Source organism: Topomyia yanbarensis, chromosome 3, assembly GCF_030247195.1.
Source record: "Topomyia yanbarensis strain Yona2022 chromosome 3, ASM3024719v1, whole genome shotgun sequence".
Classification (NCBI taxonomy): domain Eukaryota; kingdom Metazoa; phylum Arthropoda; class Insecta; order Diptera; family Culicidae; genus Topomyia; species Topomyia yanbarensis.
Window position 1 is genome coordinate 348,769,118 of NC_080672.1, and position 14,903 is coordinate 348,784,020.

The 14,903-nt window shown below is 37.4% G+C and overlaps 2 protein-coding genes across 3 annotated transcripts in view; one reads left to right on the forward strand and one right to left on the reverse strand.

The window, feature by feature from the left end:
- Positions 1-14,903, reverse strand: part of LOC131693557 (clavesin-2-like) — a 40,448-nt gene that overhangs the window by 23,798 nt on the left and 1,747 nt on the right. Inside the window, exon 1 of one of the 2 annotated variants that reach the window (XM_058981475.1) lies at positions 6,119-6,851. The exons of the other annotated variant lie outside the window; for it this stretch is intronic. Within the exon in view, the coding sequence (XP_058837458.1) occupies positions 6,119-6,829 (711 nt within the window). The 5' untranslated portion in view covers positions 6,830-6,851. Of the gene's footprint in view, positions 1-6,118; positions 6,852-14,903 lie in introns of those variants that run through there. 2 annotated transcript variants of the gene reach the window in all.
- LOC131693556 (retinaldehyde-binding protein 1-like) overlaps positions 1-14,903 on the forward strand; it is a 103,743-nt gene that overhangs the window by 11,355 nt on the left and 77,485 nt on the right. The gene's annotated exons all lie outside the window — the stretch shown is intronic.

Consider the following 14,903-nt stretch of genomic DNA (forward strand, 5'->3'; position numbering starts at 1 on the left):
TAGCCAAAAAAGAATTTTTGTTGGAAACGGAGACGATTTTTCCAAAAAAAAAACAATTTTCACCTGAAATTTTTTTTAAAAAAACACGGCGGTTAAATTACAAACAATTTTACAAAAAATCGTGGTCACCGCCAAAAAAATCCGTCCGTCCTAGCACCCCAATGATTATTAAAAAATAAAGCTCATATGTAGGGACGTCCGATTAGTTCTCGATTAAGCGATTTTATAATTACGTTTTACATTCACGATGGTATCTTTGAATAATATGAACAAATCCGTTGGAAAGATTAGATCACTCGCGGGATTACGAATTCAAGGTTGGCATTCGCGCCGGATTCGTTCTATTATTACTCTTAGGTTGTCATGAGTTCCAGCAAGGAAAGGCTTAAAACAGTACTGGCAGCAAACGGTCTGAAGATAAGGAGAGGTTTAGATACACTTTATGCGTCTCTCCAGCAGACACTATATCTATGAGCAGTTCTATGAATTCTGGTAAAGGTTTATTTAAATTAAACTTGATAGAAGCTGCACCGTCTTCACGCGTGGCACACTGGGTCAAGGCCAGGGACCACGGGATTTTGGGGGCCCACGCTTAGCATGAATATAAAATCATTCTAAAGACTATATTTAAAAAAATATCTCACTCAATTTAGTACAAGTTTCAATTTATTTTTAATAACAATGCAACGTTTGGTACACTACGTATACAAAATTTGAAAGTAACCGGACCTTGGCCAACCAACAAAAAAACCTTGCTTGGCAAGCGAACTGCAGATGTGGCAAACTAACCATTTCTCAATCGCATCTTGGTCTTTCAACGGACAAATCCACCTGGAAGCGTCCAAACGTAATTACTTGAGGTCTTACGAAGACTCGACACTTTTTGGACGGTTTTGGCATGTTTCACTTTGCCCGGTCAGTCTTAGACTGGTACAGAACCAATACTGTTATTTTGGCATGGCATGAGATAGAAGTGGTTCCTTAATGCTGGGAATCAGTGTTGGATCATACTCATTCTCGACAGCTGTTTTTACCTATTCAATAAAAGGGGCTCCTTAGCTTAATAGTGCCCAGAACCCCCAAATAGTCTAAAGAGAGCCCTGGGCAGAGCCGGCGGAAGACTTTTTCCCGAGTGGGTAGTAAGATTCGGCGTAATTTTAGCTCGCATTGATGAAAGTTTAGACATGGCGTATGTAAGTGAAAATAAAAACTTCCTGATAAGAGCTTGTATTCATTTGGAAACACCCTTTGTTGACCCGCAGAGCACGATTTGAATATTTCTCCGATAACAAAAATAATGCCGATAAGTTTCCTTTTCAGTACAAGCCATATCCATCTAATACAACCGGCCGTTAGACCGTCTACTTCCGGACCAAAGAAAAGCCATTTAACATCATCCATATATCGCGTGATCTAATTAAACAACACTCAGGCGTGTACGAATAAATATTTGTATGCGTACCCGCCCGCGAAGTAGAGATTGATGGTGTAGTCTCTGGGAGGGGCCTTAATTGCGAAATATGGGATTGGCTCCTTCATTCGCTTCAGTCAGTGAAATTTCTAGTATGCAAGCAATTGCGTTAAGCAACAATCGAGGAGTATAAGAAAACATCTTATTTTCCATTCGCCTCATTTCGAGCCTTTCGCCGGATCTTTTCTTCCAATCTTTGTTCTTTTGAACGGGGCTCGTCTAGCTGTTCGCCTTTACCGACGTTGCAAACAAAAGGGTTATATAGTTACCCATCGTAGAAACAAGGTACGGAGCGGAAAATGCGATAAGAATCGTGAACAGTTTTCCTTCTGTGGAGACACTCCGCATGAACTGTTGACATATCCCACACATAAATTAGACGGGGAAACATTGAAGCCTTCTTTTCACGTCCAGTCCGAGAAGAAATGCCAAAGAGGACTACGCCAACGGCCACGACTAATTTCTACGCTCACTAAAAAGCGAGATTCTGACAATCCCATTGAGGGAAGATCTTGTAATGTGCCTACAAATTTTCGAAAGAGGAGAAGCATTTCCTCTCCTGAGCTTCCTGGTAAACGCTTCAAAGTGTCCCTTGATGGGTGCTGTTACGTCACTTCTATTATTTTCATAAGATTTACACAATGTATTTGCGTTATAGAAAAGCTGGTTAACTTTCGACGTAGATTAGATTTTAATATTATTCGTCAGAGCCGCAAAAACACTATGTAGGAGCATTTTTGTGGATCAAAATGTGCTATTATTTAAATCGGATTAGTCTTTATTCGGTACCAGGTATTGAAGTTGTCGCCTGTCAAATCCGAATCAAATTGGTATTGGTTCTAGGTGACTTCAACACTTTTTAGTATATCTTGTTAGAGGACACTTGAAAATTTATCAAATTTCGTGGGGTAATGAAAATTTTGGAATCCGAAAGATATCAGCAGACCTTGGTTAAAGGGGATGGATGAAGGTCGTAAATTCCTTTGGGTGATATATCGGGTAATGTCCAATCATGGTACGTTGAATGCACATCTTCGAATTGTTGGAGTCGGGGAGAACAGTCTCTGCGCTTGCGGTGACGGTTAACGCAACATTAAACATATTGTCTGGTCGTGCGCCTAGTGTTCTAGCGCCAGTTATCCGATCCTATAGGTCTCTCATACACATATTTTTGAACCCCCGATTAATACCCGAATTTAGTAATCTCTTCTCTTTTGGTTGACATGCTAACAGCTACCTGGAAATATTATTCCCAGTGGATCTAAGAAGGCCAGTCGGCGATCCAGTTCATGATATCCGGACAGTGATTTTTTGTTTGTTAAAAAAACTGCAAGTTTAATATGAAATTGTTGTACATCGAGAATTTCAGACGAATGCATTTTGTGCGCGAGGCACTACGTGGTAAATTTCAGGATGTGGTTTGTTCCAAACTTTCGAGTGGGTAATTCCCCCCTCGGTAATTTTCGAGTGGGTGGTACTACCCATACTACCCACCTATTCCGCCGGCCCTGGCCCTGGGTAGAATATTGTGAAGCCAGCGTCAGCCGTTCGCCGAAATTGTACTATATACCGAATTGAACGATCGTCATAATCACAATCACTCAACAATAACAAAATCCTAGCTACAGAAAACATCCATGTTCGTACAAATAAGTTTTTAATATTTGTGTAAACAATTTAATGAATATCCGTTAAAACAGTAGCGCTGCCATATCATCATATATATTGTTTTTTAATCTCTATGCGATTAGCTGCGAATTCAATCAAATTCACTAGCGCACCTTGCAGTGCTATTCCAATCACTGTCAAATAAGACGGGGAGGGGACTGCTCTCTGAAAAACTTTTAAACTAATTGATTACTTCGATTAATCGATTATTTCTTGGTTTTAATCGATTACGGTTAATAGCTATGTAAAAAATAATCGATTAGCTACTAATCGATTAATTGGAAAAATCGGACATCCCTACTCATATGCACTAGATAACACCTTCTATGACGACATGACCGGGAAATCTGATGATATGGAAGATCTCGTTTTCTTCTAGCATTTGAACCATGCAGCGAAAATTAAGTATAACGTTCACGGTCCGCTCTCGATCATCCAAGAACACATGCGAATATAGATAAAATAGAATTTCTTCATGTACAGCACACGCGACAAACATACGCACACACGATCGAAAACATTAACAAATGCTCGAGCCCTTCGTGATGATACACGCGATCGCGAAGTGCCTACGCCCGCACATATCTGAACCGTACAATGAATATCACATTCAAAATCACGTCCCGCTACAATTGGTCGCAGTGTTTTAGTGGGCACCATTGCCTGTCTCGTCTGCAATTGTAGTGTATGATTCTGACGGGGAGCCCTTCCGAAAACTTAGCTCTACAGCTCCAGTAGGACATCTCTCGAAAAAAAAATGATCCCAAATCACGGTTTACGTGCAATTTGCGAGCAATACGTCCATGGATGAGTCGAATTTGCTATTTAGCCTTAAGGCGTCCGTCTTAGTGTATATCAGGGATCTGAATAAAGCAAGCTTCACTAGAAAATAATTGGAGAGTTTTCTAACGGCACAGTTACACTCCAATGGATTTTCATACAAAGATAAGCTTACATTATCACGCGCCTTATTGAAGTTTTACTCTAGAATATCTCAAATCAATTCCCAAGAAACTTCATTAGGCTTGCTCTATATTTACAACATTGACGCTGAAGCTTTACAGTTCTGTTTAGCAATCGACTTAATTGCTTAACCCCCTCTTGCCCATGTTATTTGGAAACAAGAACGCTCTCTGTATATATCTTTGTTGTGGCAAATGCCTGTGATGTATTATCTTTTGTTATGAGCACTAACTCGTATTACATATTAGTAATACCCCTAAATTTATTAGTCTGACTGAAATAATAGTAATAGGATTCTATATGCCCCAGGGTAATGTTGGACATGAAAGGGTTACCTATTTCTTCCCCGCTAACTATCATATAATCGTTCCATTGTATGAATATCTAAACAGTGTTATTAATTAAGCAACGTTCACGCTCACTCAAATCAAGATCCAATGTTGCATGTTCTCGGGAAACTTTGACTGATCTTACGTGCCAAACAAATCACCCCTACTGTAAACAGTATCAGCTTCAACGTCTTCACAATTAACAATCCATGTTTCTACGCTTTTACTGCGGCCTCAAATTTTTTCTACTCGAAGGCAACCCTGCCCAATAAACACTCAAGTATACGACATGCAAATCAGCTCTAGTTCAAGGTCCACGCAAAACGCATATGATGGCTAATGGGCCATATAGTAACCGCAGCCGACGCCCGTTACCACCTCCAACCCACCAGGTATCCAAGCGTTCGAAGTTTATATGTGGTCGGTGTTAAGTCAAACCGGACTACGTGACAATTTACTGATTTAGAGAAAAACGAGTTTAAAGTTTGAATCGCAGCATCCTTTACGTTAAAAATAAAAATTATTTTTTGCAATTTTCGCTACATATTTCAAATCTGGCAAAAATCGTATGCAGCTGAAACAATTCTATATCTAGTGCTGTCATTATCTCATTGTTTGATGTTCTGCGACCTAGTCCGGTCTGACTTAACACCGACCATGTATACCTAAGCCTTTGAAAGATTTGTTTTCAACTGTCGCTCGCACCCTGTTAATCACTACGAGAGCGGTCGAGATGTGGAAAGTAGCAGCGTCACGCTTGTTGAATTGGACTGCTGCCGCCGTGCTATAATGGGTGGTAAATAATTGACTACGGCGGAAATGTCGTTGCCTCGAAAATGATGAATAAGTCTACATTGCTCAGTGAGTGAGGTTAGATTTCAAGTTAAAAATAGTTTCAATTATCGCAGTTTAATGCAACAGCCAGAAATAATACTGTTTCGTGAAGATATGCAATACCTACAAAAAAATCAAATGGTGCATCAAGCTATTGCTCTATATAAAATACCTGAGGTGGAACGATTTAGGCTGTGAACTTTGGTGAAATTTTTAACTTTTAGTTAAAATCTCACCCTTCGAAAGTTATTTGCAAAATAACCCTACTCTGCAGCATGGTTAAAATTGACAACTCGATGGTTAAAATTTTGCCCATGATGCAGAATAAAAAGGTGGAAACATTTTCTGTACATAATTGAGGTTGTCAATATTTTTTAACACAAAATTAAGGGATAAAGATGGAAACGTGTTGTGATAAGATTTGTTTGGGTTATTTCATGTTTACTTTTCGAGGCTATGACTGTCATACTTAATGTAATAAGAAAAAAAAACTAATTTTAAAATATCGACAAATGTTCACACCTCTACCAGCTTGTGGTCATCGCAGCTGTCAATTCTAAATAACTATCCATATGTCAACTTTTGAAATGGTTCGCTCTCTCGGTTAAATTTTTCCATTCAAGACAAAATAACTTTCGAGCTGTCAAATTTTAACTAAAGGTTAAAAAAATCGCCAAATGGTTCACAGCCTTAGCGCATAACGCATTCGGCGCATGGCTGAATAATCAAGATGAGGAATTTATAAAAGATTCGCGATACCTAGGCATATATGTATTTATATTAGACATGCCGATATAAAATATATTCAACTTTCTCTTTCGGTTATCATAGCATAATGATTCCAAAAACCTACCTTAATCCTTCCTTTCAACTTCTCCGATACACGTGCGACAAAGAATTCCGCGATCGCCGCCGCATACTTAGGCAATTGCACAGCGTGAATCTCCCTAATCCGGTACTGGGTAATAGTGTTTAGTGCCTCCAGGACTACCTTCAGCTTCGGCAGTGTCCATATTACAAAATGATTCGTTGTCGCATCCTGAAAATCTACCATAGCGACCAGTCCAGTGATCTGATAAATCTCTGTATCCACGTAAGTTTCTAACAGCAAACACGCAAGACGAGTCTGAATCTCTGGGGAAGTGGTTTTAACATCAAACTTTCCCAGTCGAACGAAAACCACCAGACGTCCGTGGCTATCTTGTCCCAGCGGAATCATAGCGCACTGCCGGATGACCGGATCCAGCACACATGGATCGATCTCGTTGAAGAATTCCACTTCGCGAATACAACACGATAGATATTTCACCAGCATATCCGAGGCTGCCAGCAGGTTAAACTTTCTTGATCGCAGAAATCGTAACAAAAACACGGCATCTGTCCGGCAGCGCACAATTTGTGGATGTTTGGCGATAAATTCTCGCATTTGTGCCAACGCCGGCTCCCGAATGTGATCATGTTCGTTCAGTTCTTCCCGTGCTTTAATCAGGTACTTGGGTTCGAGTGTGGTCCTGTACTCGTCGTAAACGGAAGGTCGCTTCTCGATGCTGGGAACGGAAACCATCGTGAACCGAGTGACAGTAAGTCTCGCGTTAGACTAGAAACATTTTATGGTTGAAAAGGTTTCCGATTGCATTTGAGCGGATCTCGCGTGCACCCACACCTTGTTATACGCGTTGTATCACAATGGGACCGGTAGTTTGTATAACCAGGCGGGAGATTGTGAAAAAAATTACAACTAGTAATTGAATTGCAGTGAGAAAAACAAAGTATTTCAACCTTACATTGTGTGAAGAGCGTTCTGTATGAAGAGAATAACATCACCCAGATATGTATACAGAACACTCTTCACACGATGTATTTTAGTACATTTTTCCATCCAATCGAAACACAGGCAATTGCCTACAGATTAACAAAGTAAATTGATGCACCTCTACTATTAAGATCAATGACTATGACTATTAATTTATAAACAAATTAACAAACCGGTTCATACCGTAAGTGGGGTCGAATCTTAGGGTGACCTAGATAAGTAGAAATAATAGGGTAACCAAAGCAAATGAGAATAATGATGTACTAATACCATATGAGGATAACCCACCTTAATCAGAGCTCATAGTGAGCTATCTAACAAATTTTACTCATCTGTGAGTAAAAATGCTTTCCTTGCAATGAGTCGTGAAGGGTCCTGTAGGCGACTTTAATGACAAAAAAGCGCAGGAAGGAAGTGACTAATTGAAAAGACAATTTAAAAGTTTCCTCTCGGGATAGACATGATATTGATATCTGTTTGATAAAATTAATGAAAATAAGTTGTAAAACAAATCAGGATACGGGTGCCATTTCAAGGTATGCACTAAAGACTATTTCACGTGTAATCCGGACACTTTAACCTTCTAGTGCCCATTTTTTTTAATTTTAGACAACACCATATGTCTTATATAAAAAGAGAAAAAAAACCATCAACTAGCCGAAGGCTCCCCTAAATATTATTAAATGATAAGAACTAATATTCTAAAAAAATAAAATAAAATATTCTAATAGCAGCATTCGCCCAAAGTTTTTAAATCATAGAGGAATGTGGTCGGTTGTCGGCACCTTTTTGTCTTTGGCTCATAACATTTCTCCAATTGCATTATATAGGGACATAAGCATACCAATGGAAAGTTAGAGGCCAGAGTTTGAAATTTTCCCACTTGTGGGCAAAAATAGACGATATTTCACCTACTTCGACCAGCAAAAGAAAAGCAAGCATGTGATACCACGTTTTTGGCTGCCTAAATTTTCGCGGAAAGGTAGCATCCGAGCTTATCTTTTCACGGTATAATATGAGATGAGATTTTTGCGACCAAATATAATTTGTAGAACTGAGTGTCGGATCCAGGGAGAGGGTCCTTGGGGTCCGGACCCCCCCAGAAAATTTTTATCTCTTTGAGAAATTTTAAAAAACTTTCTATTTCAAATTCGTTATAAATTCCAACTCATTCCAAACCATATTCGACTACCAAAACTGATTTTAATTAAAAAGGGGTATTACATATTACGTATTGTACATTGAACATTTCAAAATTGAAATTTCGGACCCCCTCCGAAATTTTTTCTCTGCATCCGCTCCTGGTAGAATTATCAATGCTTCCGCATAAAAACACATAAATGAGTATCCGTATTTATTTTTAGAATCAAAATACTGTAGAAATGTTAAAAAAATAGTACTATGATATAATGAATTATTTATTTTTCTTGCACTTATTTGAACGGAGCCGCGAAATTCCATATTGCATTGTCAGGAACTTTTCGCAATTTCATGATCAACGAAAAGATAGGTCCTTGCTTACTAAGAATCAACAAGATGTGCGATAAACTGCTTGTTGTTGAAATGAGTGCATATTTCAACCTCTTCTAGAGGCCTTTGCTAATAAGGCACCGTCCATATACCACGTGGACAGTTTTCGGGGATGATAGGGGGCACTAAAATGCCCACGCTTGTCCACGGAGAGGGAGGTAAGGATGTAAGGATACGAGAATTGTCCATGTGGACTTTTGAAGGTTTTTCCTTTTTTAGATCGCAGAATAAATTTATATTTTCCCGATTTGTAGTAAGAAACAATTAAATCGCACATGCAGTTCTGTAACTGACATCACACAATTTTTCACTCAGAAACATTTGGTCCAATCTTCCGTGAACCAATTCTTATTATTTTTTTGTATTTGATAACTTACTACACGCCCCAATTCAAGAATTCATATGTTACTTCCATTTTGCGTTATTATGATCAATGCAGATATGTGTCTTTTAGACAGAAAATTATTAAAAACCTTTTTAAAGAGGTTTTATTATAAATGAGATACTTTTACAAAATTTATAAAAAAAGCAAATTATATGCACAAATTTAAAATGAAATATATGTTTTAATGATAACATTCAACATCAAAGTAGTCCAAGGTAATGAAAAAATCCATAACTTCTTGGAATATATAATGGAAAAACTGGACAAAACAATGGGAAAAGTCCACGTGGGCATCTTGGGTAGGGGTACAAAGATTGAGTGCAATTGAGTATTTTTGGCGGTCAATTTCTTTTGTCAACAGCTTCAGACAAATAAGACAAAAGTCCACGCAGGTACGTAGTCAGATGAGGATGGCGGCGAATTTTAAGAAAAAATTAAAAATGGGTAGCTAGCTGTTTGTCCGACGACAAACATAACCGTGCCATTTTCCTGATGAGCTTGAGCTTGAGCTTGTGCGACTACCCCTGTCTGCTACTCAGTTATCGATCTGGACTAGCTAAAATTGCACAAGGAATCAGTAGAAAATTATGCTTGGAAATAGCGAAACATCTTTCAATGTGCAACTCCTGGTAATCCCAAAGTGTTTATTGTTCAATACCGGCGCCGGCCAGCTCCGAACGTAGATCGCGTAAGAAAAGGGAAGTAATGTTAGTCCGATACTTGCTTTTGCTAAAGATCGTATATACTACTGCCGGCTCCACAAGTATCACGGGAGGAGGATATTTGGTAATAAGGATAGAAATTGGATTCTACTTATTCATTCCCGACGCCAGAGAGGTGACTCCACTATCTGCACTAGGTATCGATCCATCAACTCATGGACCAGGGACCAACGGCTTTACTTCCCTTCAAATGTGATACAATGTGTTTCATTTTTTACCACCCTTAGAACAAAATCCATTATGATGGTAAAACCGTAAATAAAAAAATAAATAAAAGTGAAAAAATAACTGGTACGTATTTTGGAAAGCTATTTTTCGGAATGATTTCTGTTTGGATGAAAGCACAGATATTTTCAAGACACTCACCACTTTTGTGTGAAATGAGCGTATTCGGACTCCCTATTTCCTCAACCACCGTTCAGCAGTTTGCGACTACGCACACGATTGCACACGCCACTGCTAAGAAAATAGGCGAACTGTGGTCAAAACCGGCACCCTGAGCTTAACACTTTTTCTGGGTTACCACAAAACCAATAAAATTATATTTTCTACGCAGAATTCTTCTGCAGAAATTGCTTAAAGAGACTTAATTTTGTCAACGCTTCAAAAAATTAATTTCATTAAAAATTATTGGATGCAAAACTTGGAATACGAAGTCACTTCTTCTAGGCACTGCAGGTAAAACCGACACCCCTTAGGGGTAAGATCGACACCCCCTTTAATTTATTTTCTCTCCACTTTTTTTATTAAAAATTGGATATACGTGAGTAATAAAGTGTGAGTATGTGTGGTGCAAATATCTTGAGCGTTTTTTCAAAACGTCATATCTGCAATGAGTTACTCTCTTTGTTTACTTTCTCTTTCGATTTTTACGGCGTCACTATAACACTTTTCACTTATTTTACAGTACAGATCGAAAGACGGTGGTTTTAACTAGCATATTATGCAAAGAGCTGAGGGATAAATGCTAAAGTGACCGAATTATTAACAGAAGAGAAAGTAAACAAAGAGAGTAACTCATTGCAGATATGTCGTTTTGAAAAAAAAAAACGCTCAAGATATGTGCTTTTAGTAGCACTATCATGTAGTGAGGGGAAGAGAGTTCGAAAGCGTAGTGTTATAAACAAGAGACTTTTATGCTACAGGATTATTTCTTGGTATGCATATTTCCAAGCAATCTTTACGCACATCATTGCAACTTTCAGTGTCAATTTATTTCGCAAGAGAAGATTTTCAAGCATTATACATTTTGCTAATAGGATTCATTCACTTATAAGTGACACACAATTCTTAATTAAACTACTTGGTTTAGACTTTGATTTTTCGGGACTTTGATCATCAATGATCTCCCGGGTTATCTTTAAAGATCATTATCTCACTGTAATAAAGTTCATCTACCGAGAGAACACTAGAAATTCAGTTTGATGAGCTTTTTGCAGAAATAGCCAAAGCTTCGATAGAATCTGATAAGCAAAAACTCTAATTTTTGATTTTTAAAGAGACTCTAAGAAATAAGCGCAATAAAAGTATTTCTGTGTATTTCTGCTATTATTATAGTGTGCAAATAGTGCAATTAAAGTGTCAGATAGATCCTAAGCCTTTGTAATGAATCGCAAATAAACATAACCATCTTAACAGCATATCGGTTTTACCCCAACCAAAGGGTACAGCGAACATTAAAAAAAAATTGAATGCCTCAAACTCTTCTTCATTGTACCCAGTAGGTCATAAGAAAGGCCGATAATAATAGGTACTGGAAAAATTGGTGATTTGAAAAGCTGTTGTTCGTTTAAATCCTTAAAATCTACCAAAAAATCTAACATCCAAACGAGTATAAACGCTGCTGTCGTATGTTTTGTTTATTTTTATGACATTCAACGCACTAACATAAAACCAATCGGGCTTGAAATACTCTACATATTCGTACTAATAATAAAGTGTCATTATGAAATGAATAAAAATTTGATTTCTAGGGAAAGTTGTGGGGTGTCGGTTTTACCCATAATTTCCGTACATAATGCCCCAACCGACAGCTGTGACTACCCAGATTATTTTTTGTAATTTTTTTTAGTTTCATAAGGAGTTTCTCTAATAAATATTTCAAAGCTAAACATAATTCCATTTAAAAAAAATAAAAAAGGACGGTCTAAATTCTCTTGTAGGGAAGTTCGAATTACCCCTACATTATAAGAGGATGGATAAACGTAGAGTTTTGCAAATCATCGCGTAGCGCTGCCATGGAGCGGTGCAACTGAACTTTTATGGCACCAAAATGTAGCTGAGGTTTCAAACTAACAATGAGGACTTTTGACGGGATTTTTTTTCACATCTATCCACCTAAAAGGGAGATTAGCTTAGGCAGGTCAAAATAGCCCCAGGTGTGCAAATTTCATCCAATGATCAAAAGTAGTTTTTGAGACACAAAATTTGCAATTTCGTAGGGAAATAAAGTGAGTATTGAGTTTAGACATAGCTGATAAATTCATTTCAGTACTCATGCGAAGTAGAAAAATCAATTAAATAACCGAACTAACTAATAAGGCAATAAATAAAAATAAGTCTTTGTTGAAGTTGGCAATTTCATAACACGAAGAGAATGATTAATATACATCAAAATACAATGAATACAAAGAAACAAAATAAAAAGAATTAATTGCTTCAATTAATTGATCGAAAAGTCCTGGGATCGAAAAAGTAATCAATTGCTCAAAAGATGTTACTATAATTTAGTCGATTTATACAGTAAAAACAAAAATTAATTAAATGATTTTGAAAACTTTATGCAGCCTTGAATTTCGATCACTGATTCATGCAATCTAGGGTGCTAAAACACAATGTTTTTTTTAAATACATTAAAACCAAATCTGAAAATATTGACTGCTAAATATTTTAATGATTTCACTGCTATTATAACCCCTTTCGAGAAAGAGCGTAGAATCGTTTGATTAAAATCCGATTCTATCCACGAGCCATTTGAAAAGAGCCATTCATGCTAGAAAGGGATAGAACAAAACAGCAATTAATTTGCCCCTTTATTTGCCGTTGCAGCTTCGGCTTGGGTGCGTTCGCTACGCCAGGTTGTTTTGCTTCATTTTCTTTGCAAGCAGAATACCTCATAGGTGAAGAAAACTTTCTTATGTATGTCGAACGAATTCACGTTCAGATTTGATATACGAATACGAATACGATTTTTTGGATTATTCTAAAAAAGCTGTGAGTCGAGTAATTAAAAAGTAGAAGGAAACTCTTATAACTGCTCCCAAAGTGCAATGGAAGCATCGGAGAGGAACCGTCTATCATCAACTGCACTTTCCGAGTAACACACGGTCATTCAGAAAATTAAGGCTGATCCCAACATCTCTGATAAGGATTTGGTGAAAAAACTACAATTGTTACCGAGCAAATAAACAGCTCAACCGAAGCGCTAAATAACAAATCTGTTCCCGTATGCTGTACAACCAGGTGCTGATAGAACTCAATCGATTTGTCTTGGCCGACGATGAATCGTTTGCGAAAGCCGATTTTAAACAAATCCCGGAGTACAAATTCTACAAGACTCCTGCATCCGGCAAGTTTCCTGGCAGATTCAAGTTTGTTATAACAGCGGAGAAGAAAATGGGACAAAACAAAGATTGTGTGTCTTGAGTGGAAAATAATGTAAGGTGTGAAGGAATGGAAATCCTTGTGAGCTTCGTATGCAACAAGTTGGTGCGAAACCAAATACTAACAAAGCCTTTTTGCACATGAATGTGTCCCGATCAGAAACACATAACAAAAAGCATTCAAAAATATATCTCGCGTTGTTACTTGTTATAATTTTCTGTTATTTTAACTACTAAAGAGACCTAATCTATAACACAATTTGTTACGAAAAAAGCATTCTGTTATAAACTTGTTATTTCATTCAGATCGGGGTGACATCGAATTTTTTCGATAGCGATGCGCTCATCTCCAGTGGTGCGTAATTTCGAAATCGGTTACCCATTTCTGCTTGTATTTACCGAAACCAACATTCAGATTCAACGCCTCCTTCATTCATTAACTTCTCAACTGACCAAAATTTCATGCAGAATCGAATGCTTGAGTATAGGAGAAATATAAATTCCTTCGCCAACCAAAGCATTCATTTATAATAAGGTGTACAGTTTGAAGGTGTAAGTTGGGATATTCTACATTTTCGAGCATAAGTGAACTGCCATAACCTATATCTGGTAGAATTTCGATAATCCATCTCAGAGCTAGCATAGAAACAAAATTCAGTTTGCGTCTGAAACCGATCATACTTTTTACTTTATTTTATTTACGTAATTTAAAATTAAAATCATTCGTCACGTGAAACTATGAGAACGTGAATTCGCTGTATTGAAAGAAAGAATGACGAGGGAAACAATTCATTCATCGCGGCAGGCATGAATTGAATTTCTTTTCTCTCTCAATTTCACGCAGGGATGTCAATTTTCATAAGCTTTAAAACTGTGCGCGAATAGTTCCATGTTCAAAAAAGATTTCCAATAAGAAAAGACCAAATAATCTACGTGATTTACAGAAAAATCAATACGTTGATAACACGGCTGTACGGGAAACTGTTAAGCAGACCTGAATGAGTAGGCTTAGTGCGTTTTATGTCGAAACTGGGCTTCCGGAAACGTTCAAATTAACAAGAACACGCAGAAATCTCGCTGCTATACTATCTGGCTGAACTCCTGATAAAGTTGGTGTGCAATGTTTATCATATTAATTATTAGTGATTTTGCCGATTTGGTGCTTCGTATTGGACATCGAAATGTGAAAATTAAGATATATGTTCTAAGGAACCATTTGAATCATTAAATATTAAAACTTGAGATACCCAGCGTTGTCCGTGAAAATTTCATGCGATTTTTATGATAAACAATTTAAGAAAATATTTCAGTAGTTTAAAATTTTCGCTCGATCGTCTTTACGAAAAAAAAAATGTTTTATTTATTCTATTTTTTGTAATTTTATATAAACGTTTGAATAGGGCTAATACGATATGTAAACAAACATTTGTTTTGCTGATTTCTCTTAACTTGCTATAATTTCAACACAGAGACCATTTGAAACTGCTTCTACGAAGGGATGTGGATTAATATGCATCTTTCGTGAAATTCGTCGGCAGCGGAATAATGAGCAAAACAAGTTTGTTTACAAAAATCTCTTTAGCCCT